The sequence below is a fragment of the Globicephala melas genome, chromosome 1 (assembly GCF_963455315.2).
Source record: "Globicephala melas chromosome 1, mGloMel1.2, whole genome shotgun sequence".
Lineage (NCBI taxonomy): Eukaryota > Metazoa > Chordata > Mammalia > Artiodactyla > Delphinidae > Globicephala > Globicephala melas.
This window is the reverse complement of record NC_083314.1, coordinates 79,926,776-79,951,221: the sequence shown is the minus strand read 5'-3', so window position 1 is coordinate 79,951,221 and position 24,446 is coordinate 79,926,776. Positions and strand designations below refer to the sequence as shown.

General features: G+C 46.4%; 2 protein-coding genes across 13 annotated transcripts in view; both read left to right on the top strand.

Moving 5' to 3' along the window:
• The window catches only part of RPRD2 (regulation of nuclear pre-mRNA domain containing 2), a 90,120-nt gene extending 77,413 nt beyond the window's left edge, over positions 1-12,707 (top strand). For 3 of the 7 annotated variants that reach the window (XM_030846277.3, XM_060299905.2, XM_060299899.2), the window contains 3 exons: positions 1,027-3,790; positions 11,453-11,641; positions 12,576-12,707. In XM_030846277.3, coding sequence (XP_030702137.2) covers positions 1,027-3,790; positions 11,453-11,546 — 2,858 coding nt within the window. In that variant the 3' untranslated portion in view covers positions 11,547-11,641; positions 12,576-12,707. Of the gene's footprint in view, positions 1-1,026; positions 7,789-11,452; positions 11,642-12,575 lie in introns of those variants that run through there. The other 4 variants (XM_030846279.3, XM_060299921.2, XM_030846278.3 and 1 more) reach the window with 2 other exon arrangements.
• Positions 12,708-12,714: 7 nt separating this feature from the next.
• On the top strand, positions 12,715-24,434 carry TARS2 (threonyl-tRNA synthetase 2, mitochondrial). Of its 6 annotated transcripts, none has more exons than XM_060299933.2 (18): positions 12,715-12,853; positions 13,184-13,380; positions 13,695-13,818; positions 14,496-14,620; positions 15,403-15,520; positions 15,639-15,703; positions 15,958-16,036; positions 17,215-17,361; positions 17,552-17,650; positions 17,954-18,171; positions 18,650-18,812; positions 19,030-19,167; positions 19,350-19,427; positions 21,348-21,448; positions 21,567-21,761; positions 21,936-22,008; positions 22,489-22,603; positions 24,298-24,434. In XM_060299933.2, the coding sequence occupies exons 1-18, from the start codon at positions 12,788-12,790 to the stop codon at positions 24,351-24,353; spliced, it is 2,157 nt and encodes a 718-aa protein (XP_060155916.1). In that variant the 5' UTR covers positions 12,715-12,787; the 3' UTR covers positions 24,354-24,434. The 6 variants fall into 6 exon arrangements, 5 of the variants coding, with proteins under 5 accessions (XP_060155916.1, XP_030702146.1, XP_030702145.1 ...); XM_030846286.3 differs by lacking the exon at positions 24,298-24,434 and adding an exon at positions 23,588-23,961 and having other exon boundaries at positions 21,660-21,761; XM_030846285.3 differs by lacking the exon at positions 24,298-24,434 and adding an exon at positions 23,588-23,961.
• The last annotated feature ends 12 nt before the right edge of the window (positions 24,435-24,446 follow it).

Genomic DNA, 24,446 nt, shown 5'->3' with positions numbered 1-24,446 from the left:
TATGAAGGAACAGTTTTAATGTATGACTGAAAGCTGTAAATTCAGGTGAAGTATACATAAACTTTTCATTTGTGATCAGAAATTGAGGAGATTTTCCAAAATGTGATTGAATATAAAGGACCTTCTGTTATCTCTTTATCAAGTATTTTTCCAAGCATTTTTCTGCAAGAGCAGTTTGCTTTGGTGAACTTTAGTCTTCTTTGCCCCAAAGAATTCTTTCTCAGTGCTTCTGAGAAGGTTTTGTCTGTCAGTGAGTGGGGGTGAATTTCATCAGTGTCAGCCTGAATAATCCTTGAATTTTCCAAGCTATAAGAAGGGGATTGTATGTTTTCTTGTGAAAGAATCAGTGCCCCAATGGTCTAGCTGTATAAGCTTTGTGGTGTATGTTTGTATATTTATTATTGCTACATTTTACAACTAAAATTTTTACAACCAAAGCTCTGTTTCCCCAAAGATAACACCAGTGTGGCAAGAGATGCTCCTTGAAAAAAGCATCCCAGTTCAAATAAATTTCTGCAATTTGCATATTGCTATCTCTCTCCTGAGAATAACAGTGTAGGTTAACTTGTTAGAGACAGTTGTGGAGGTTGGAAAGGAAGGATAGGGCAGAATATCTATTTGCATTTAGAGAAACAGTTCCACAGACCAAACATTAAGAAATACTGGCTTAAAGTGTTACTTTAAAAGTAATTTTGCACCTTTCTTTTCCTGCTTTGTCTTGTTTAAACTGTGAATGATTCTGACACTAAAATCTCCCCCATCCTGTTGCCTTTTATTTTGCCATGTTGGACTTGTTTCATGACTACTAGAAACATTTCAGTAATTTGCTCTTCTTATATTGATAAATAGGTCCAATGTTTTCTATGACATTTAGCCATTACTTGTTTGGTCTGGATTCCCTTTGATCTCATATTTTAATGTCTATCTGGTTCCCACTGGAATGAATAAGAATATCCAATTAGCCTACATTGTTTTCATTGGAAGGTAGGGAGTTCTTTTTAACTCCTCTAATCTTTGTTTCTACAGGCCTGTCATCTTTACTTCAGAGTGTTACTGGGAACCCAGTTCCATCCAGCGAAGCTGCATCCCAGAGCACTTCGGCTTCCCCTGCCAACACCACAGTCTCTAGCATAAAAGGAAGAAATCTGCCCTCCAATACCCAATCCTTTATTCCGAAAAGCTTCAGCTATTCCCCTAATTCATCAACTTCTGAAGTCTCTTCAACTTCAGCCAGCAAGGCCTCAATTGGGCAAAGCCCAGGGCTCCCCAGCTCTACTTTCAAGCTACCATCCAACACTCTGGGGTTTACAGGTACCCACAATACTAGCCCTGCTGCCCCACCTACTGAAGTTGCCATGTGCCAATCTTCAGAGATCTCCAAGCCAAAGCTGGAGTCAGAGTCCACCTCCCCAAGCCTGGAAATGAAGATCCACAACTTCTTAAAAGGTAATCCTGGTTTCAGTGGCTTAAACTTAAACATCCCAATCCTGAGCAGTTTGGGATCCAGTGCCCCAGCAGAAAGCCATCCCTCAGACTTCCAGCGTGGCCCTACTAGCACATCAATCGACAACATTGATGGAACCCCTGTGCGGGATGAACGGAGTGGGACACCCACCCAGGATGAGATGATGGACAAGCCCACATCCAGCAGTGTAGATACCATGTCCCTGCTTTCTAAGATCATTAGCCCTGGTTCCTCAACACCCAGCAGTACAAGATCACCACCCCCTGGGAGAGAGGAAAGCTACCCTCGAGAGCTCTCCAATTCTGTATCTACATATCGACCCTTTGGCCTGGGCAGTGAATCACCCTATAAGCAGCCTTCTGATGGAATGGAGAGACCATCTTCCCTGATGGACTCTTCACAGGAGAAATTCTATCCAGATACTTCTTTCCAGGAAGATGAAGATTACCGAGATTTTGAGTATTCAGGGCCTCCACCCTCTGCCATGATGAACCTAGAGAAGAAACCAGCCAAATCTATCCTGAAATCAAGCAAGCTTTCTGATACCACCGAGTACCAGCCCATCTTGTCCAGTTACAGCCACAGGGGCCAAGAATTTGGGGTAAAGTCTGCCTTCCCTCCATCTGTGAGGGCCCTCCTGGACTCTAGTGAGAACTGTGACCGTCTCTCGTCTTCCCCTGGGCTTTTTGGTGCCTTCAGCATAAGAGGGAATGAACCTGGGCCTGACCGGTCACCATCACCGAGTAAGAATGATTCATTTTTCACCCCTGACTCCAACCACAATAACTTGTCTCAGTCTACCACTGGGCATCTCAGTTTGCCACAGAAGCAGTACCCAGACTCTCCTCACCCAGTTCCACATCGTTCCCTTTTCTCTCCGCAGAATACCCTTGCTGCTCCCACGGGCCACCCACCCACGTCAGGCGTGGAGAAAGTCCTGGCCTCCACCATTTCCACCACATCGACGATTGAGTTTAAAAATATGCTTAAAAATGCCTCACGAAAGCCCTCAGATGATAAACATTTTGGCCAGGCCCCCAGCAAGGGCACTTCAAGTGATGGTGTCAGTCTCTCAAACCTCTCCCAGCCCAGCTTGACAGCCAGTGATCAGCAGCAGCAAGAAGAGCACTACCGCATAGAGACCCGAGTCTCCTCCTCCTGCTTAGACTTGCCTGATAGTACGGAAGAAAAGGGGGCCCCTATAGAGACCTTGGGTTATCATAATGCATCTAATAGGAGGATGTCAGGGGAGCCAATACAGACTGTAGAGTCCATCCGAGTTCCTGGGAAGGGAAATAGAGGACATGGGCGTGAGGCTTCAAGGGTGGGTTGGTTTGATCTGAGCACCTCAGGCAGCTCTTTTGACAATGGCCCCTCAAGTGCCTCTGAGTTGGCATCCCTTGGGGGTGGGGGCAGCGGAGGCCTCACTGGCTTTAAAACAGCACCATACAAAGAACGAGCACCCCAATTTCAGGAAAGTGTCGGCAGCTTTCGTTCCAACAGTTTCAACTCAACATTTGAGCATCATCTCCCCCCGTCCCCATTGGAACATGGGACACCCTTCCAGAGAGAGCCAGTGGGGCCATCATCTGCCCCACCTGCTCCTCCTAAGGATCATGGTGGTATCTTCTCTCGAGATGCACCCACTCATCTACCCTCTGTGGATCTTTCGAACCCCTTCACAAAGGAGGCAGCCCTGGCCCATGCTGCCCCACCTCCTCCTGGAGAGCACAGCGGAGTTCCTTTCCCCACCCCACCCCCTCCTCCGCCCCCTGGGGAACATAGCAGCAGTGGCGGGAGTGGCGTCCCTTTCTCCACTCCTCCTCCTCCTCCGCCTCCTGTTGACCACTCTGGGGTTGTACCCTTCCCGACCCCACCACTGGCAGAGCACGGAGTGGCGGGGGCTGTGGCAGTATTTCCCAAGGACCATAGTTCCCTCCTTCAGGGGACCCTGGCTGATCATTTTGGGGTGCTCCCAGGACCCAGGGACCATGGGGGCCCCACCCAACGGGACCTCAACGGCCCTGGCCTTAGCCGTGTACGCGAGAGCCTGAGCCTACCCTCCCTTTCTCTGGAGCACTTGGGCCCAGCCCATGGAGGAGGAGGTGGGGGAGGCAGCAGCAACAGCAGCGGCCCCCCCTTGGGTCCCTCACACAGAGACGCCATCAGCCGGAGTGGTATGATCTTGCGGAGTCCCCGGCCAGACTTCCGGCCTAGGGAACCTTTTCTCAGCAGAGACCCTTTTCACAGTTTAAAGAGACCCAGGCCACCTTTCGCTAGGGGCCCTCCGTTCTTTGCACCAAAACGCCCATTCTTCCCTCCCAGGTACTGATGGAAACTAAGGGAAAGGCATTTTGAACAGTCTAGAGAGAATTGGAAGTAGGAGTTTGGTGTATTATTGTTGTTTTTGTTTGTTTTCCCTCCTTTGATTTATTTTTTCTTTTTTTTATTATGACAGAGGACCTCCCTTCCAAATTAAAAAGTCCCATGTGCATATGCCCACATTTCACTATTCCATCCAGTCCTTCCTCCCACTGCACTTACACCCACCTTCTCCAACTTGTTTGTATTTTAAGGGGGTGGGGGGCAAAGAAACACAACCAAAGCCACTTCATTTGGCTGGGGGTTTGAGGGGTGGGGAGGAAAACAGCTCGTATCTTACCCCATCTATGGAAGAGTATTATTACATTTGAAATAAAACTTCCATCAGTACAGATAATAACATGTGCAATGTTGGGATGTTATTTTGGGCTTGGCATGTCAAAAGTAGTCAGTGGAAGGATTCCTGTCCCCTTCTCTCTGCAGCTCCGTTACTGCTGTAACCAGTGTGGCTCTCTTCCCTGTATGCTCTGTGGCCTGCTGACAGCCAGGAGATGTTGCAGGGGAGAAATGTGGGAGACCTGGGACCTGTCAAGTTGTTTTGTTCTGCTTTGTTTTGTTTTTAAAGGCATGTTGCAGTTGAGTTCTTTACCTCTCTCCTAAAATCTAAAGCTTCTTTTTTTTTTCTTCTTTTTTTTCCTCTTCTAAAGTACTATCAGGCAGTAACTTTGAGGAGATACGGACCTCATTTTATCCTAGTAAAAAATTTTCCTCTTTATACTTGGAGTGAAAGAAAGGGGGCTGGATATAATTTAAAGTTTAAAATAAGGAGTAGCTACAATATAGAGCGCTAGAGAAAGGAACTGTTAAATGGTGTGTTGTGACCTGCCCATCTGTCATAAACAAGGAAACATTTCTGAGGTAGTTTCACACATCTTGCACCAAGTTCTTGCTTCCTGCTTTTCTTTCTTGACTTTTCCTCCCTCAGTTTTCATTTCTGCTTTAGCCAGAGAGAAAGTCACTACAGTTGACAATTGATATGAAGGTGTAACTGAAATGTTATCAAATATTATCCCTGTATTTTTTAATAAGTACACATTTTTACCATGGTGCCTCCCTAACGTAAGTGACATTTATTGGTAGTTTTCAGCAAAAGTTAACTACAAGGGAAAGGGAAATATTTGTCTTTATCTTTCTTTTCCCCTTGACCTAGTCCTGTATTCACCCCTCTTCTTGGTATTTCGAAGGAGGAAGTTCAGTAGCATCTTTCTTTATATTATACCTCTTTAGATCTGTCTTAGTGACAAGTGGATATTATTATATGTATCTTTACAGAGAAACAGGAGGACCCGATAAATTCAAATTTACCCCACTCTACAGATAGCAGCCTGTCAAGGCTCAATCCTTAACCTCACCTCCCACTCTCAATAGAAAATAATGTTTCTGCCCTTAGTCATTTTCCACGAGAAAGGAATGCTTTTCTTGTCCCTGAACTGAAAGGCTTCTTATTTGTATTTCTACAACTAGTACTGGGAAAAAGACAATCACTGCATTCTGAGTGTTTATATCTAGGGACACTGAAAGGCAAATGTTGCTTTACTACTCTTTTTTATTTAGTGTCTTACCCCAAGGTACACACTGGTCATCTCCAGCCAGATGAGTAAAAGAAAAGGAAATTCTAGCAAGTTTCATATTTTCTTCCAAGTTAGTATAGGAGTAACTGTAGGAAGTATGGGGATTGCCCTGGATTCCTCCAGCGAAATATTAAAGATGGGAGAGAGTGGGCAGTGTAGTGACAGAAGATGATTATTTGTCTCAAAAGAAACTTGCTTTTCAGATAAAGAGCGTTTCAGATAAAGAGCAGCTTAAACCAGGTGTGCATCATAGTTTGGGAGTTTTTGTGTAATTTATTCCATATTATTTATTTGGGCTCGTCATGTTTTCTTTGGTTAGGATCCTGCAAGTCATTCATCTTCCTAATGCGTTTCTGGTTTTAAGCCAACTGTTCTTTCTTTCTTTGACCTTCTCAAGCCTCTCTGCCCTGTAGCTTCCCCCCCACCCACCCCCCGCAAAAATGCATGATACCACGACCTTGTAAGTGGGGTGGGGTATATAGTGTAGCAAAGCAAAGAAACAGTACAGTTATATTGAGTCCTAAGACATTTGTTTAGAGAAAAGTATAAGAGAGTGTGAGGGTGGGGGTGGGGGGAGGGAAAGGGAGAGTTCTCTCTGACTCGAAACTGGGATAGGATTTTTCTTCCTTTGCAGAAAAGTGGGATGTTTTTTTATTCTAGAATAAAAGAATGTGAATTCTTTTTGCTGCTCTCGTTTAAGCTAAAAGTAGTGTTTACTTGAAAAGGCTCTCTGACCATTTGATTTTATCAGAAAATGCGGGGTTGTCAGGACAGTGGCTTCCTGAATGTTGGGGCAGGGCTATTGTCCTCAAAAGCATGATAGCTAATCCATGAAAGAAGGACCTTGTTGTACAGTTTAAAAGATGGACTTTTAAGGGTTGGTTTTTTTGTGGAGTGTTTTTTTTTTTTTTTTTTTTAAGCCACAGAATCCTCAGTGCATTTGTTTCAAGATGGAAGTGAGGATTTGTATGTGACTTGTCAGCTGTTGTTAACTTTAAGGAAATCTGTCTACAGCAGTAAATGAAGACAACAATGTATATATGTGATATAGTGAAACAAAAAAGACAATTCTGGTATTCATAACATGAAACAAAGGGGTTTTATTCTTTCTTTGTCTGTGATTTAAAACTCCCTGCCCATGCTCTGACTTTTGTATTTCAACCTGAGTTTAAAAAATAAACAAGATTTTTTTAAAGAAAGCATAGCATAGTGTATCTTGGCAAGGACATGATTCATATGCAAGCAGAATATGTGAAGTTGTTACTAACGTCCTTGGTGCTCACTGTAAAATCACAGACAGAGAATCAGTGGGTGGGGGTCATGAATACACTGGTACCACTTAAAACACAGTGATACAGTATCAGAAATTGAGTCCTTGAGTATTTTGTAAGAGTTTACTCTTCAGTCAGCTTAGATGAAACCTGTCTCCCTGCTCCCCTCTGCCCTCCCAAAAGTTGAGAATAAACAGAATTTGATTTGTTTCCAGGGAGGGTAAAATGATAAGAGAATAGGCCTTTTATCCTTTCCGATCCCAGGAGTACAATGTTTGTGATATATATGGTACAGCAAACCTATCTAGATAATGTGAATATGCTAAACTTCTAATTGCAAAATATTCACTATCAATCCTGAAGTTACTGGTTCATGCAGAATTAAGCTTCAGCTGTTATTGTTTTGAAGCCGCTGTAAATGACTGCTTTTTCCCCCTTTTTCTTCCCCTCCTCCCCCTCCCCCCTTTTTTCGAATGGGCTGGGGTGCCTGTTAAGATTAAAATTAGATATGTTGGATTGATATTCTCACGTGTTCAGTGTGGAAAACAAAACAAGTACATGCTTTAGAGGCAACAACAATGAAATCCTTTTGAAATGTGTATTAATATCATTTAATAAAATAACTAGTTCTAAAGGTTTGACATTTTTCTTTGAGATCTGGGGCTTTGACCAAGGGCCCCTGGCTTCTCTGGTGAGTGCCAATAGGAGGGAACTTCTCCAGGAGTTGAAACCGCTGCTTTGTGGAACAGGCCTATGGTTGGAAAGACCTAAATTTTCTCCAGCAAAGACCCTCCATGACTGTCCAGGGCTGAAGGTGAAACCAGCTACAGAATGCAGGAAGAAAAGCCTGGATATATCTCTGAAGATACAATTGTATTGGCTTTTTGGTCTAAGAGTGCATGGAGGGTAGAGGGGCTGGTGTATGTGCCTGCACGGTTCTAAGGCAAACACAGATGCCACAGACCACCCATCTCATCCCTTCCTTGTGACCACTTGCCCTTCCCTCTCTTCCAGCCATTCCTCTTTTTTTTTTTTTTTAAATCTCTTTGCCCCCAAAATTGTTTTTGTTTCCTGTTTAATAAAGTATGGTTTCCTTTGTTGTGTGGTTGACTTTTCCCCTCTCGCACTGATCTTGTCCAGCTGTCGTCCCCTTTGACTTCTGCATTCAGTGTCACTGAAGGCAGTCTGAGCCTCTTGAGAGATCTTTATGGCCTTGTGGTTTTCTCTTTGATCCTTTATGAAATTCAATTTTGAAAGGGATGATGGGTGGGGTGAGATCAAGATGTTCAGGGAATGGTTGGTAATGAAGTGGGTATACTGTATGGATGATAACTTGTGTTATGTCTTCAAAAAGTTGTACAGTCGTGAGCGAAGAAGCATTTTTAAAGCAAACATAAAATTGGGGTAGTGGTGATAGGGATCCTTCTGGTCAATTCTTTGCCCACATCTGCCCTTCTTGCATATTGACAGTCTGTCATACAGAAGCTACACTCAACCCCTCTCTCTTGCCCCATCCCTTTTTCATAACCCAGGGAGGCTTAATAAATCGAATGTTGGCTTAAGGGTTAAAGAGAGTTGCTGCGTCTGGACCAGGCTGGGTCACTGGCAGGGTAGAATGCTCTAAATAGCAGCCTTGAATACGTGAAGCTACAGATGTGTCACCAGACACTTTGGAAATAGCCTAGGAACACGCCCAGCAGGTAGGGTGTACCACTATGCCAGCTGCTTCTGGAATCTGGCTCACCCTTACTTCCTGGTCCCCAGTTGGGACCTTGACTTGCCCTCCTGATTCCTGTCTTCACCCCAAGGAAGCAACAGCTTTTAGAATTCCTCATCGGCCTTTCTGAGCATGTTGAAAATACATAACTTCCCCAAAATTGTTCTATTTAAGCCAATATGGTATAGGAGGAATGAGTTACCCCCTCATGTATGTAGACAGAATAACATAAACACTATCTGAGTAGGTTTTAGGGTATTGAGGCGTTTCTCATACTTGTTTATGAGTAACCGTATGGACAAGTCCGGTCAGCTGCTGTTTACAATTGCTGAGTAATAACTCATTGAGTCTGCACAGACAAAGCTGCAAGAGGGATACCCATAAGTGAGATGGCTCCTAAGTAAACATCCTGTTCTCCCCCCACGTAGAAGTAGAAAGAAGCACATAATGCCTTAAAGGAAAGGAGCAAGTGCAATGTAGAATTAAATATCAATTTCTGACGAACTGCTGGGGGAGGACAGAAGAAACCTTTAATGCTTAGTTACAAGTTTGAGGGGAAGGGGATAAGAAGGCTGAGATCTATCTAGAAACTGATATTACAGTTACCTTACGGTTCTATTTTATTTTTTTCCTGTCCTTTCCCTTTGTTATCACTGTGGCAAGAGTCAAACGTTGAGAACACAGATATGGGTGGAGGGGCTAGTGAGCAGTGCCAACAGAGAGAACAAATACAGGCTGCAGTTGTTTGTGTCTGACTTAAAAGGGTGTTGGCTAAACCAGTACACCCTGGATCTGCTGAGGTTCCTAGCAAATTAGATGTTCCAACCACATTACCTCCTTTCCCTTCCCCATTGGATCCCCTTCTTTTTGAGAATTAAGTCCTTTGCCACATAATTTGTGGGAAGGAGATAAGACTTGAAACTTCCTACATTTTTTTTCTTGGAGTATTTCAGTTGGAATGGGTAGAAAGAAGATGGGCAGCATCCAGTTCCTTCTGTTTTCTCCTCCCCTGGCTAGGAATCCTTTGCATCCACATGAGGCAATCCTTAAGGTCCCATTTTCTAGGTAGCCAATCATTGTCAAAGGCAGTAGAGATTAAGGAAGTATTAATTTGAAATCTTGGTTTTTTGGGTAGTGGGCCATAGTTGTATGTAATCTTCCGTAGATGTAGCTAGGGCCTTCTTTCAGAGTACTTTGCTCTTTGCTTTGGTTTTTTTTTACTTCAGTATCAAACAAGTTGGCACTGACTCCTGTGTTTGGGAGACTTCATATTTTTCCGTTGGTCTTGACCTGACCAACCAGGGTCATTTAAAAGGCAGGGTGGAGGTGGCTGTTTCCTTGTTTCTCAGGCTCAAGAAATGTCTTGGGAAAGGGAAATGTTAGTAGAGATTTTTAGGTGAGCCAAAGGTTTTGTCTTCAAAGTTCAATTTATCCCCATGCTCTGGGTAGGAAGCTTCCCCCTCTTGATTTATTCAGCAAACTTGGCCGGACTTTCTCTTTGTAGCATCTTTAAAGCAAAGTTAAAGTTTGGCTGCGTCCTAGATCTTCATTACTAAAGAAAAAAAAATTTTTTTTAACCTAAACTCCCCACAGTACCTACTGTAGGCTTAACCACTTGGCTAGTTCTTTGGGCCTCAAAAGCATTTGGTGGCAATGATGTAAACCTTTCTTTATGTATTTTACCTTTTTACATTTCTCTCTTTTACCTCCAATATCTTTTAAAATTTCTTTGGTGCAGGGAAATTTTGCTTCTAAAAACTAAGATTTGGAGGTAATGTGTTGATCCTGATAACAAGTGGGAAATGTACTTTACCTTCAATGGAGAGAATTCTTACAAATAGTTTAACATTATAAAAGCAGTACCTCCTCAACCAAAGCTTTAGCTAACAGGATGTCTATTCTAAAAGTGGAGTAAAGGCTGAGAATTTCCCAAAATTAAGGGTCCAGTATACCCTTTACTGAGGATTCCCTTTTCCCTAGACTTCTGTGAAATCTTCTGCCATTATTTCCTAAACTCTTCTTTTTCCTTAACCTTAGTGTGGTAGAGGATATTTGGTAAGATGCCTCTTTGCCTCTTTTCTTGGCTTTCTATTGGACCTTTTTCTCCACCCTATATTAAAGACTTCTTAGGCCCCAGAGGCTCCTAGAAGTGTACCCTGGAGAGACAAAAAGCTGTGCTACCAAACATGATGCATTATGATTATCCTGGTCCCTGAGAGACAGCATAGTATGGCAGAACACAGGCCTTGGTTTCAGACGGACTGCAGCTTGACTTGCCTGAGAGGCATTTTCAATGTTTTAAAGGGAGCGTAAGAAGAGCTACTACTTGTCGGGGTTCTAGGAGTTCAATGAGATAGTGAAGCATGGTACTTCGCACATAGTAAAATTCCGAGGCTGAGACATGCTAGTCATAGATCAGAATCACTGTGAAGGACCAGTGCTTAATGCGTTGGCCTTAGCTAGCTTGCTTTTGCCTGCTTGCTTGCTGGCTTGCTTGCCACACAGGGAGGAATGGAATAACTTGACATCCCTTCCTTCCTCCCTCCACTGCAAAACAGGTTACATATGTGATGATATAGTAGTTGATTCATTGGCACCTCCTGAGCACTCAGCTCAGTGCATTGCACACAGTAAGCAGTCAGTAAATGTTTGAGAGATGAGTGCCGGGAGCTACCATAACTGTAATCTACTTATTCCACCATCCCTCTACTATCCTTACAAAGTAGAATGATTGAAGAAGGTGTGTATCAGTATATGAATACTTTGGACTTTTGAGTCAGTACAGTGATTGGTGTATTCTTAAGTCAATAATTATTTATTGAGCAGCTACCAATTTGTTGCCTGCAATGTAACACTCCCCTGTCCCTTTTGGTGCAGAGCCATGGGTAAAGTTTGTCACACTTTCTGAATGCCATTTAAAAATTCTCCCTACCTTTTCCCAACCACAACCACACACACACACACACACACACACACACACACACACACACACACACAAAGTAATCTTCCTCTTCCACAGTCTTGTTTATTTCTTTTTGTATTTCAGGGTGTGTAACATACCAGAAGACGGAGCCAAGATCCAGGGTGGTGCCTGTGACTCAGATCAACTGCTGCCTCTCTCAGAACCTCTGGAAACTTAGATTAAACATCTTTCTCTGACAGCTTTTCCTCCACAATCCTTGATAACATCACCATTGGAAACTTGAGAACCAACTCCAACCAGCCCCACCCCCAGGTGAGGGGACTAATGGGAATTACTGAGAAACTCACAGCTGTCCCCAAATCCATTTCCCCTCATACTTTACTACATATCTGGTTGTGTTTCAATTTTTATTGTGTAAAACAAATCAAATATACCTAGTACTGTGTTCTGGATATAGCAGGGAGAGGGAAGAGAAGGGATAAAGGAAGTTGAGAGCTAGGATGGGAATGAGTGGCAAAGGTCTTGTGTAGGAAGCAGAGAGCTAAGATTCTAGGGTCAGGCACTTCTTTCTGAAGTGAAGAGGGAGTTGCATTGGAGTAAACTCTATTACCAGAGAAAGTCTGGTGTGGTAGAAGAATACAAGATGTGGATTCAGAATCCAGCGTCAGTGCTTACTGTTTGGCCTTAAACCACTTACCTTCTCTGACCTTAAATTCCTCATCTTTAAGATTAAGAGGTTTCTAAGGTCCCTATTTAAGCACGATGAGTATGAAGGGACTCCAAGGAGTGCCCTCTGCAGATTTTTCGCTCTAGCCCCAAAGTGGTTATATTCATTTGTTCTCATAGCTTGTAGCTATTGTTGCCCATTACTGTGTACCATGCAGTGTATTAGGCGATTTACATAAAATTAACCTCAACAATTCAGAATGATAACTATTATTATTCCCATTTTATAGATAAGAAAATTGAAGCTTATTAGAAATTAATTTACCCAAAATTACATAGCGATCCAGGATTTACACTAGGTCTGTCTTGTCCCAAAGTCTATGCTTTTACCTGTTACCTACCTGCCAGTGGAGACTACGTAAAAGAAAATGGTTAAAAGAAAATAACTACCCTTTCTAATCTGTTTTCTCCCGCTCGCACTCTGGAGAATTTTCCTGCCCCTGCCCTCAAAGCCGCAGGATATCTTATTGCTACTTTGGTCTGAAACTGCAGGTCTCTGAATTGCCCATATGTGTAACAGTTTAGGTCTTCCGGTCAGCCGGAACCAGCCGCAACGCTGCTCTCGCTGTGTGGGGTGTACCTCTTCGGAGTCCCTGGAGGTGGTCCCAGACTGGAGTGGCGGCTGTAATAACCAATAGGCATGGACATTGCTGGGCCGGAAGCCAATGAGGAATCTGGCGATGGAGAAGCGGCGATCATTTATTTGAGGATGTAGGACGGGTCTGAAGGAAAATGGGGCTGTGTCAGAGGTGGCGGCGGCTTCGGATCCCAGGGTTACAAGCCTGCGGGCTGCACATGGTGCGTGAGGTACCCAAAGATTCCGAACCACATTGGACCCAGCCCAGCGGAACCCCAAAGTGTAGGCTCTCAACCCAGCCTGACCCCCCTCTACTCCCGCCCTGCGTCTCCAGACCCGGCTACTGTAGCCCTTAGATGCGCCATCTTTTTCCTAGGGTCAGCAGCCTGCGGCGGGGCCTAGGGCTCCCAGCCTAGGACCCGTTATCACCCAGTCCTTTTAAATACTAGAGATTAGGACCACGGCCACATAAATGTTCTAATTTCCCACTGTCCCCAATCCCAGGAAGGAATGGTGGGACATGTGTTACCTCCTAACATCTTTCCCTCCAGGCAGCTGTGCCGACCCCTCCACACTGGTTGGTAGAGCGGCTTGGCCTTTTTGAGCAGCTATGGACTGCTCAGGTAAAGAGGTTAGCAAGCCTGGCACAGAAGGAACACCGGACTATCAAGATATCACTTCCTGGAGGCCAGAAAGTGGATGCTGTGGCATGGAACACAACCCCTTACCAACTAGCGCAGCAGATCAGGTATCAGGCCCATTCTGTACGTACCAGGATAATCCTTCTATCTCTGTACTTTCTCGATTTGAGCAGGGAAAGAGCTCTGTATGTTTATTCCATTCCCATCAAGACAGCTCTTCCTGCTGATCCCTTTTAATCTGCATTAGTTTCATAGTCTCTGCCCTTCCTCTATTATGCATGGGGGAAAACAACGATAGGTTCTGTTGCTCTGGTAACACATTTCCCCTTTCAAGTTTGGAGTTGCTAAGAGATTAGTCCCTCTCTACCCCTTTGGATGGTAACCTTGTTTTTCTCTTTTTCCCCATCCCCCACTGCTGAAGTTCTAAACTGGCAGATACTGCAGTGGCTGCTCAAGTGAATGGAGAACCTTATGATCTGGAGCGGCCCTTAGAGACAGATTCTGACCTCAGATTTCTGACATTCGATTCTGCAGAGGGGAAAGCAGTAAGTTTCTTCCTTATCAGGGATACAGTGGCTACTAAACGAAGAGATGTTTAAGTGGGCACTTCTAGCATTTATTTCTTTTGCCTCAGTTTCTCCATTTGCAGTTGGGAGGGAGGCCTACCGCAGATTGCTTGTCTTGATTATTCCTGGCTAAGCTGGAAACTTAGGGTGAAAGTTTTTACTTAGCCTGGATCTGTTAAGCAGTGATCATTGTGCTAGTGAAAGGGAGAGATATAAAGTTGAAAATAGAGGATAATATGCCACGTTAGCCCTCCAACTCTTGAGACATGCATTATAAGTCATCTGTAGCATGTATTTAATTTTAATGTGGCTTGCACAACCGAGCACATCACCTGGCCTCCTCTCCACTTTTTCATGTCAGCTTGGATGGCATGAAAACTGACTAGCCTCCTACTATGCTCTAGAACCGGAAGCACTGAGGAGTGAGGCTTACTCTCTTCTGTGCGTTGCTTCTAGTGGCCTTCTTTCTTTTCTATTCAGTTGTTTTTGTTTTCATTTTACTTTTTACTATTTAGTGGTCACCCCAAAGTCAGGTTCCCCATTTTGTGATAGTTATTCATACTAGTTTCATGCCAGCTTCTCTGAGGAGAGGATCCGAGAGCTAGGGGCTAAAGGAGAAGGTTATGAACTCATGAACTCCTTTCTTGTGAACCCAGGTATTCTGGCACTCTAGTACCCATGTCCTGGGGGCAGCAGCTGAACAACTTCTAGGTGCTGTTCTCTGTCAAGGTCCAAGCACAGGATGTGGCTTTTACCATGATTTCTTCCTTGGAAAGGAACGGTGAGTAGTGCAAGGAAGGAGGAGAATGATTCTGGGGTGGTTTCTTTTTCAAAGATTTCACCATATTTTACTTTATTTTTCTGTTTTTTTGAGCTATAGTTGATAAATAAAATTGTAATATAAAGTGTACACATGGTGATTTGATGCATGTATACATTGTGAAAGGATTCCCACAATCGAGTTAATTATCACATGCTTCTTTGTGTGTGTGTGAGAATGCTTAAGGTGGGCTCTTAGCAAATTTCACTTATGCAATACAGAATTTATCGACTATAGTCACCATGCTATACGTTAGTTTTTCAGACCTTATTCATCTTATAACTGAAAGTTTGTACCTCTTTCCTGGGGTGTTTTCTGAGGCCTTTTTCTGGGGCCTCAGGCATGTTCAGTTTGGAGGAGAAAGAAAGCTAGGGGCGGGTCCCTCCATGCCTCAACTGTGACATAGGTACCACTTTCTCCACTAGTCCATGTCTTTCCTTTTCTAAATCAGCTTGAAACTTACCTTCTCTAGCTTTTATGAATTCTTCAACTTTTACTTCATCCCTCATTACTGTTGCTCTAGTTTTCTTTATCCAGATTGCCTGCACACAACATTTAATTTCGTACAAAGAGCTTTTGCTCCAGCTGTAAACTTTGTACCTGATTTCCTATTTGTTTTCCCCTAGTCTGTTTGTCTTTGCCAATAATTTTAGATGTTTTTGGAAGGCAGGATTTCATCCCATGACCAACACCCAGGTGATGCTCCTTAGAGGATGGAAGCCAACCAACCCTCATCTTTCCAGGACAATCAAGGGCTCAGAGCTGCCTGTTTTGGAACGGATTTGTCAGGAACTTGCAGCTGCTGCTCAGCCCTTCCGGAGACTAGAGGCTTCCCAGGATCAGCTTCGGCAGCTCTTCAAGGTGGAGTGGAGACACACAAGTTTAGGAGGATAATCTAGAGACGTGAGGGAAGGAATGGCTCTCGCTCAGGACTTATTCGTGGGAATAAAGACTTGTCTTCACTCTTCCCTTCTTCCAGGATAACCCCTTTAAGCTTAACCTGATCGAGGAGAAAGTGACAGGTCCAACGGCAACAGTATATGGGTGAGAGCTGTCAAGATTGAGGAAAACAGGGAGAGGTGGGGATGCACTAAAGAAGGCCAGAAATGGGATAAGGGAAAGAAGATAGAAGGTAATCTGTTGCTCCCAAAAAAGAAATGGGAATTGATTTTTATCTCCCATTGTTTTCTCTGTGGAATAGTTCTTTATGTCTCTTTCTGTCAGCTAAACACCCTAGAGGGAGAATCCTAGAAGCTCAAGAATCTGGAAGTCACTAACTGTCCCCTTCTTTCTCCCAGGTGTGGTATGTTGGTTGATCTGTGCAGAGGCCCCCACCTTCGGCATACTGGACAGATTGGAGGCCTGAAGCTGCTATCGGTCAGTTGTGAGGGCTGGGTTAGGTTGAGATTACTGTTTTCCCTGGAGTGAGCTGGGGAATGGGAAGGTGATCCTCTCTGTCAACCCCTTTTCTGCTCTGATAGCTAAGGGGGGCAATCCAGAAATAGAAACTTTGTCCCTGCCTTTTAGAAATCTCCATCTGATGACAGATACTGGACACCCTGCCAGGGCCCAGAAGCCAATTCCGAGTCCATAGTCAGACATTAGCACTAAGGGAGATGGCGAGGGAGGGCATGAACAGGCTGGACACGGTCATGTAGGGAAGGCGCCTGTGGAGAGAGCCAGTGTGGAACACCATTTGACAGCCACAGAGAGAATACTCTTAAGTCAAAGGCCTGCCCTTTCTGAAAATATTGCTCCTGGGCAAGGTGAGCTATTAGTCAGAATAGGAGCAGAGAGAGAGGGGAGAGGCAGATGTGCAGAGCAAAACGCCCTGGACTGAAAACTTAGGCATCTGTTCTTAGTCCTGTCTCTGCCACTGATGAAGTATACGGCCTTGGGTAAATTTCTTTACCCATTTTCCCCATCTATAAAATGAAGCTGTTGATTCCTGTCCTACCAGTAAATCCACATCATAGAGACAAAACCAACTAACGCAAGAGAAAGTGTTTGAGGAAAAGTTAAAAGTGCTATAAAATGCAGGCTGTTTCTTATTAGTACCATACAGTTGTTCAAGGAAAGAACAAGCAGAGGCATTTGAATTTCATGGATCCAGGAACAGGACCTAGTGTGGGAGACTGAGTTTTCTAGCAGCGGTATGGGAGATTGATAAGGGGATGGATAGACTAATATTTGACCAGAACTTAGGGTTACTTCCCTGAGCAGTCATTGATTAGAAGGGAAAGGAACAAAGTACACGGGTGCTGGTAGGGCAGTGGTAGTGAGAATGGGGACAAAAAGAGGTGGCAGGGTAAGGTTAGAATTCAGCAGGACATATGTAGAAATCAAGGCTCAGGCACCTCCGGGGTGATATACATGACAGGGGGTGTCTGGAGGGTGGCAGGGGCCATCCTCCTGGTGGTGATGGTGGGAAGAGTAGAGACAGAGATGAGATGGGATCGTTGTCATACCTGTGATGCTTATGCTCAGAGTATCATATGAGGATTGAAAGAGGGGTTGTCCTCATCTTCCCTTTGACTCCCTTTGTCCTCCCACAGAACTCATCATCCTTATGGAGGTTTTCCGGCACCCCAGAGACACTGCAGAGAGTGTCAGGGATTTCCTTCCCCACTGCAGAGGAGCTGAGGGCCTGGGAAGAGTGGAGGGAGGAAGCAGAGTTACGGGACCACCGGCGCATTGGGAAGGTACAGAGACTGGGAAAATGGGGGCAGGGTGGGGGTGATGATGAGGGTTGGAGAGAGATGAAGGAACCTGACTGTGAAGTTGAGAGCAGATTCGGAATCCCGCAGACTGAGCAGCTTGGTCAGTTATCTCTTCTGGGTTCCCAAGCCCCCGCTTCCCCGTTGAAGTGACCGTTGCCGTTCCCGACTCCAGGAACAGGAGCTCTTCTTCTTCCATGAACTGAGCCCCGGGAGCTGCTTCTTCCTGCCTCGAGGGACAAGGGTGTATAATGTACTCGTGGCTTTTATCAGGGTAAGGAGGACCCATGTTCAGGGGAAGGAAGACTGGGGAGGGACTGAGGGCCTAGAAGAAGCCATGTGTTTAAAAGAGGGGGATTAGAAGTTTAAACATAAATATTGTAAAGTGCTAGTGACTTTTATCAAGGGCCTAGAAATGTGTGGTCTACAGTGAGGAGCATAGTGAGGGAGGATGGTGCTTACTAGGTTGTAGCTGTGTTCAGCATGACCTGAGAGCCCAGAAGAATCACACAGCTGCCATCCTGCTTCCTCTCCCCCTAGTCACTCTGGCCTTCCATGTCTGTACCCTCCTCTCTAGGCCGAGTACACCCGCCGTGGTTTCTCAGAAGTGAAAACCCCCACGCTGTTTTCTACGAAACTCTGGGAACTGTCAGGGCACTGGGAGCATTACCGGGAAGACATGTTTGCCCTGCAGCCCCCAGGCTCTGACAGCCATGCCGGCTCCCAGAGTGACCACTCTACCAGCCATCCCACAGGCACGCTTGCCCTCAAGCCCATGAACTGCCCTGCGCACTGGTGAGCTGGGATCCAGGAGACCTGGGTCCTCCCAGGGCTAGGGCTAGGCACCTGGTTACTAAGTACTAAGTTGTAGAAAACTTGGAATCGTATTGGAACACTTGATTTGAGTCTTGAATCTGCCCTCTAGCTCCCTATGTGAATTTGGAAAAATCATTGCACCTCCCTAAGCCTCAGTCTCCTCATGTGTAATATCAAGGGTTTGGAGTTGCTGCCTGAGGTTCTTCTTTCAGTTCAGTGCCTATCACAGAACAGGGGCACAGTAAGTGATGTCTGTTATTGTTGTTACTGCGATTCACTTTTGAACCAGGCAGGGCCCAGATTGTGATGAGTGGGATTGACAGGACTCAGGCATGCCGAGGCTGGAGAGCACGTTAGCTGATGGTGCAGAGAAGGGAAGCAAGCAGCCTGGGCGGAGGAGAAGTCTTCAGGGGCTAGTTTTCCCTGCAGCCCTGACTCCTCCCCACCCCAACCTCAGCCTGATGTTCGCCCACCGGCCCAGATCCTGGCGAGAGCTGCCCCTGCGACTGGCCGACTTCGGAGCCTTGCACCGGGCCGAGGCCTCTGGCAGTCTGGGGGGACTGACCCGGCTACGGCGCTTCCAGCAAGATGACGCTCACATCTTCTGTGCACCTGATCAGGTGGCCCTTCCCCAGCTCCACCAAAGCCTTTCTAAGCCGCCTTTCATTCTCCTTGTGAACTGCCAACATTCCTGACTCTCAGTTGCCCTCTTTATATATGATAATTTAGCTACATTCTATCGCAACCTTTCCTTTATGTTTTTGCCCTCTTTTCCCCAAACTACCACCACCCCAGAGCTCTAGCTAGCACACAGCTCATCTGCCCTTATTCCCCCAGCTGGAAGCAGAGATCCGAGGCTGTCTTGATTTCCTCCGCTCTGTCTACACTGTCCTTGGGTTCTCCTTCCGCTTGGCACTGTCTACCCGGCCATCTGGCTTCCTGGGAGAGCCTTGCCTTTGGGACCAGGCTGAGCAGGTGAGCAGGTGGTAGGGAAGCAGAGGCAGATAAACCAGTCTCTGATGGAAGGAGAGGGGAGATGGGAATCAGGGTCCCTGGTAGAGGCGTATGCTGAGAGGGTCACTGTTGGGGACTAGAGGGATCTGTTGCTCATAAAGTTTAAGATGACATATTCCTCTCTTGTATCCTTTCCTCTAAAGGTCCTTCAACAGGCCCTAGAAGAATTTGGAGAACCCTGGGACCTCAACCCTGGAGATGGTGCCTTCTATGGGCCTAAGGTAAGCTGGGGACCGTGGTTAGAGTCTTATTTATTCCTTTTTTTGTTTTGTTTTGTTTTATTAACTGTTTAATAGATACGAAGGAATGTTTTTAAATTTGTGTAAGATATAAAGAAGAGCAGTACATCTCCCGCTCTCATGGAACTTAGGTCTGGTGAGGGCTCTGAGAGGTAAATAGGGTGTTTCAGCACCGTGGGATCAGTGCTGTGTAGGTACTAAGGGGGCACGTTACTCAGGAGGGTCAGAAAAGGCTTCCCATAGGAATCTCTTTCCGATCTGAAAGGTAATCGTTGGCCAAGTAAAAAGGTGCTTCAGGAGGGAATGTTGGGGGCTTCCCTGGTGGCGCAGTGGTTGAGAGTCCGCCTGCCGATGCAGGGGACACGGGTTTGTGCCCCGGTCCGGGAAGATCCCACATGCCGCAGAGCGGCTAGGCCCGTGAGCCATGGCCACTGAGCCTGCGCGTCCAGAGCCTGTGCTCCGCAACGGGAGAGGCCACAACAGTGAGAGGCCCGCGTACAGGAAAAAAAAAAAAAAGGGAGGGAACGTTGTAGGCAGAGGCTGGGGCGAAGAGTAAAAACTCACATGGCAAATTGGAAGAGGTGAAAGAAGTCGGGGAAAAAGGACTGTAAAGTGTCCGCTGGATTTAGTGAAAAGGCTGTTAGGTTTTGAGGGTCCATTTTTCAGTAAAGTGGGGACTGGATGTGGAGTCAGAAGTGAATGAATGAACCTAACACTTCCAAGAACATTGGCTCTTATAAAGGCAAAGGAGAGTAGCTGGCAGATCCAAAGAGATGTTGATGAAGGGAGAGACTTGAGAACGTTTAAATGCCGTGATGAGAGGGAGCCTGTTTGGGTCAGGGAGAAGTCGAAGTTGTAGAAGGGGTTTCAGTAGAGGAAAGTTTCTGGGGAGTCTTGAGGGTTGGGATCCAGAGCCCTTCACAGAAAGAAGCACCTGTGCTGTTGTTTAGGGGGTAGAAGGAAAGGCTTGGGGGTAGGTGCCAGGATATTTATAGGTGTGGTGACAGAAGTTGAGACATTTTCCCATCTCATGATACCAACTATCAGAATTCTCCATGAGATGGGAGGCAGGATCATTTGCTGAGATAGGAGTGGAGAATAGAAGAGTTGTCGGTGTGGGGGTTGAAGATGGGAAGAGAGGAGAAAGCTTGAAAATCCTTGAGGAGAACAGGATGCAGAGCTGATTAGGGCAGCCAGAGGATTGCAGGCAGCAGCAAGGGTTCAATTGAGGTTCACAACAGCGACTTGCATCAGTTGCTGTTTTTGCGTCTGTGTGGTGTGTGGCGTGTTGGGCAGCACTGGGCATTTCTGTTCCAGGGCCAAGGAGGTGGGATGCTAGGGTGCCACCAGGGTGGGGTTTTGTCATGTGGATGTGACAGAAGAACAGTGATACCAGGGAACCAGGGAGAGTGGTTACAGCTGCATGGGGAAAGAAACAGGGGTGGGAGAGGCTGAGAGGCCTGTGAATGGGAAGAAAAATGAGGAGTTAAGGAGCCGAGAGATTGAAGAGCCATTAATAGGAATAATTGTCAGAGCTGGAAGGACAAGAGATAGTAATCAGAGCAGGTGTCTGATGGACTGTTTCAGAGGTGCAGCCATTCTGGGCGATGACAACATGAAGGATGTAGCCATAGTGTGGGTGCGGATGAAGGTCTCTGAGATGAGGAACTCAGGGAATTGAGAGGCCAGGGTGAGGGTGGGCCATTCATGTGAATGTTGATGTTCCCTAATAATATACCACTATTAAGTGGAAAGAGCCACCGCCAGAGTCTGCAGCACAATGCAGCTGGGTGACACATCTCTCCACACAGCCTGGGATGTGGCTAGGTAGAAGGAGGTGGCACGCATAATGGAGGATACTGGTTCTGGTTTCTTTCATGTCCTCCCTTCTGTCTCCTCCAGATTGACGTGCACCTCCGCGATGCCCTGGGTCGGCCCCATCAGTGTGGGACAATCCAGCTTGACTTCCAGCTGCCCCTGAGATTTGACCTCCAGTACAAGGGGTACAGAACCTTGTCCTGTCCCCTTTTCCCTTGGCCCGTGGAATAGGTGGAGAACAACTTCCCCTTCTGCCTTTGACCCTAAAAACTAAACCACATCCTCCACACCTTCCCTTGCCAGGGCTGAAGATTCTTGGAAACTGGAAGGTGATCTTGGGTGCACATTGTGTGACACTTTTCCATTCCATCCATTCCCCCCCCCTTTCCCTCCAAGGCAGGCGGGGGCCCTGGAGCGTCCAGTCCTCATTCATCGAGCAGTGCTAGGTTCTGTGGAAAGGATGTTGGGAGTGCTGGCGGAAAGCTGCGGGGGAAAATGGTGAGACCTCTGACTCCCGGTTCCTGTTCTGGCCCTCAAGCCAGGTAGTGCGTGCTCCACATCCTGGCTCCCTTCAGACTCCACTTCTGTTTCCTTCTAGAATCTGCTCCCTGCATCCACACTTGGGGTCTGAGCCAGGATAAATAATTTGCCTTCCTCTGTTCTCTCAATCAGGCCACTATGGCTGTCACCATTCCAGGTGGTGGTCATACCTGTGGGGACTGAGCAAGAGGAATATGCCAGGGAGGTGAGGAGTTGGGGGTGAGGATGGGGACGAGCAGTGGGTAGCAGAGGCCACATGGGGTAGTGAAAGGGGCATGGCACTTGGAATCACAAGACTGCACTCAAATAATAAATGTTGATTGCTGACAACTGAGCACTTGGCACAAAAGGGGCCTTGGAGAAATGTTTGTTTTATTTTTCCTTTCTAGAGAGAAGTAAGGATATGGACAGTACCAGAGTCGAGCAGCTGGTTGGGTAGAGTGGTGTCTAGAAACAGGCAGCGTCCAGGGAGGCCTGGCTCCAGGAGGAGGCCGACAAGGAGGCTGTGGGGCTGGGGAGAGGCCTCAGTGTAGAGAGTGAGGAGGGTTTGTCCCTGAGAACTGGAGAGCCTTGAGGCAAAGGAAGGAGGGGCAGATGGGGGAGCTTGGGGAAAACTGGCATCAGACTGTTCTAGCTCCTTAGCCTTCCGTTAAATCAGGTTCCTGTCAATGATCCTCTACCCCAGGCACAGCGGAGCCTGCAAGCTGCAGGACTGGTTGGCGACCTGGATGCTGACTCCGGACTGACCCTCGGCCGGAGGATCCGCCGGGCTCAGCTTGCCCACTACAATTTTCAGTTCGGTAAGACCGGGTTAGCACAGCCCTCAGAGCCTTGCACTCTTCCACTCGGCCTGTATGTTGTTCTTCCCTGTCTACTACGTTTGGTCATCCGCATATTTGGGTAAATTGCAGCTCATTACCTGAGCTGGGCAGGAGCCAGGATTCAGAACTCCTGAGCCATTTGGACTCTAGGCTCCTTCACCCCCTGACCAGCACCTCTGACCCTCAGAACAGTTTTCTTCTGACCCCCGCCCTAGCTCTTGGTGTCTGTTAGTAATTAGCCAAGGGAGCATCAGAAAGGAACAGGAAGGGTTAAGAAGGCGTTAATTAGTTAGCTTTGCTTATTCTAGACCTAGATAGAGTCAGCCCTAAGGGATGAGGAGAAAGGCCTTAAGAAAAATAGTCTAGGCCTACCTTGCTCCTTTTTTTCATTTTCCAAGGTTCAGAGCTCTGTCTTGAAGACAAGGAGTAGGAATGTCTCAGCCAGATTACCTGGTTCTCTAGTTTTACACATCCACTCATCCTGCCAGCCTTGGAGCAAGCTGCCCGTGATCCCTTGGACTTGCACGTGTGTCATCCACCCTGCCACCCTCCCCTTTCTCTAAAGCACGCACACACACACACACACACACACACACACACACGTGCGTGCTCTCTCTCTCTCTCTCTCTCTCTCTCTCTCTTTCTTTCTCTCTTTTTCTCTCTCTCTCTGGATCTGCTTCTTGATCTGTTTGTCTTTCTTTGGCTGACCCTACTATCTCTGACCCCTGGGATCCTGAGTGGAAGTGATAAGGCATGTAAGAGAATGTCTGGAATATTTCTTTATCTCCTCAGGATGACCAGGGAACTGGAGAGCAAGAGATAGCTAAATATATCCTTTCCCGGAACCATGTCTGAGCTCTGCTCTTCCTAAAGATTTCAGTCTCTTAAATTTCTGCATAGCAAAAGGAGATATCCTCTGGATAAATTTGCCCTGAGATTCGCAAACCTCCCCTCTTTCTGCAGTGGTTGGCCAGAAAGAGCAGAGTAAGAGAACAGTGAACATTCGGACTCGAGATAATCGTCGACTTGGGGAATGGGACTTGGCCGAGGCTGTACAGCGGCTACTGGAGCTACAGAACACCAGGGTCCCAAATGCTGAAGAAATTTTCTGAGCTTTTGTGTATAGATGTGGCAAAGACCTGTAGGAGCTATCAGGCCCCCTTAACACGGAGGGGCCCAACCTAACTGCCAAGAGTCTGAAGTCCCCCAGACCCCTCAGAACTCGTGTGGAGGCATGAATCTGCTCTCATGAAAAGAGATTTGGTCTGGGGGAAGCTGTAGCTGTTTGGATGTGAGGAGAGTGAAACTAAAAATAATAAACTTGAAGCTACTGGGAATGTGTCTTCATCTCTGACTCCTGATGGGGACATAAAAGGGAGTTTGACTCTGTCTCCCACTCTTTTGTCCTAGGGGGTTGGGGTAATTGAAAAGGGGCAGCCCATGGCTCTCACTGGTCGGGGAGCTCCCTGGGATAGCTGTCCTGTTCCCCTGTCTAAACTCCTCAGTGCCCTGTTTCCCCAGCCCCAATTCAGCAGGTTGTCAGATCCATTCTCCAAAGAAGGCCAAATGGAGAAATTGAGGCACAAAACAAAGTCTCAGACCTCTCTTGCTCCAGGATTCTCAGAATGAGTTTCTCTTGGGGTTGGGTTCACCATTGTTCTCAATCCTGTCAGGAGCCTTCAGGGTGTGTGGGAGGAGTGTCTGCCAGAGGAGGAGCAGCTGGGACTGAGTCATGGCCGGATGCTGAGGAGGGCGGTAGCTATCCCCAGATAGACTATAAAGAGGAGAAGGAACCAGCCCTGAAGTTCACAACAGCAGTGAC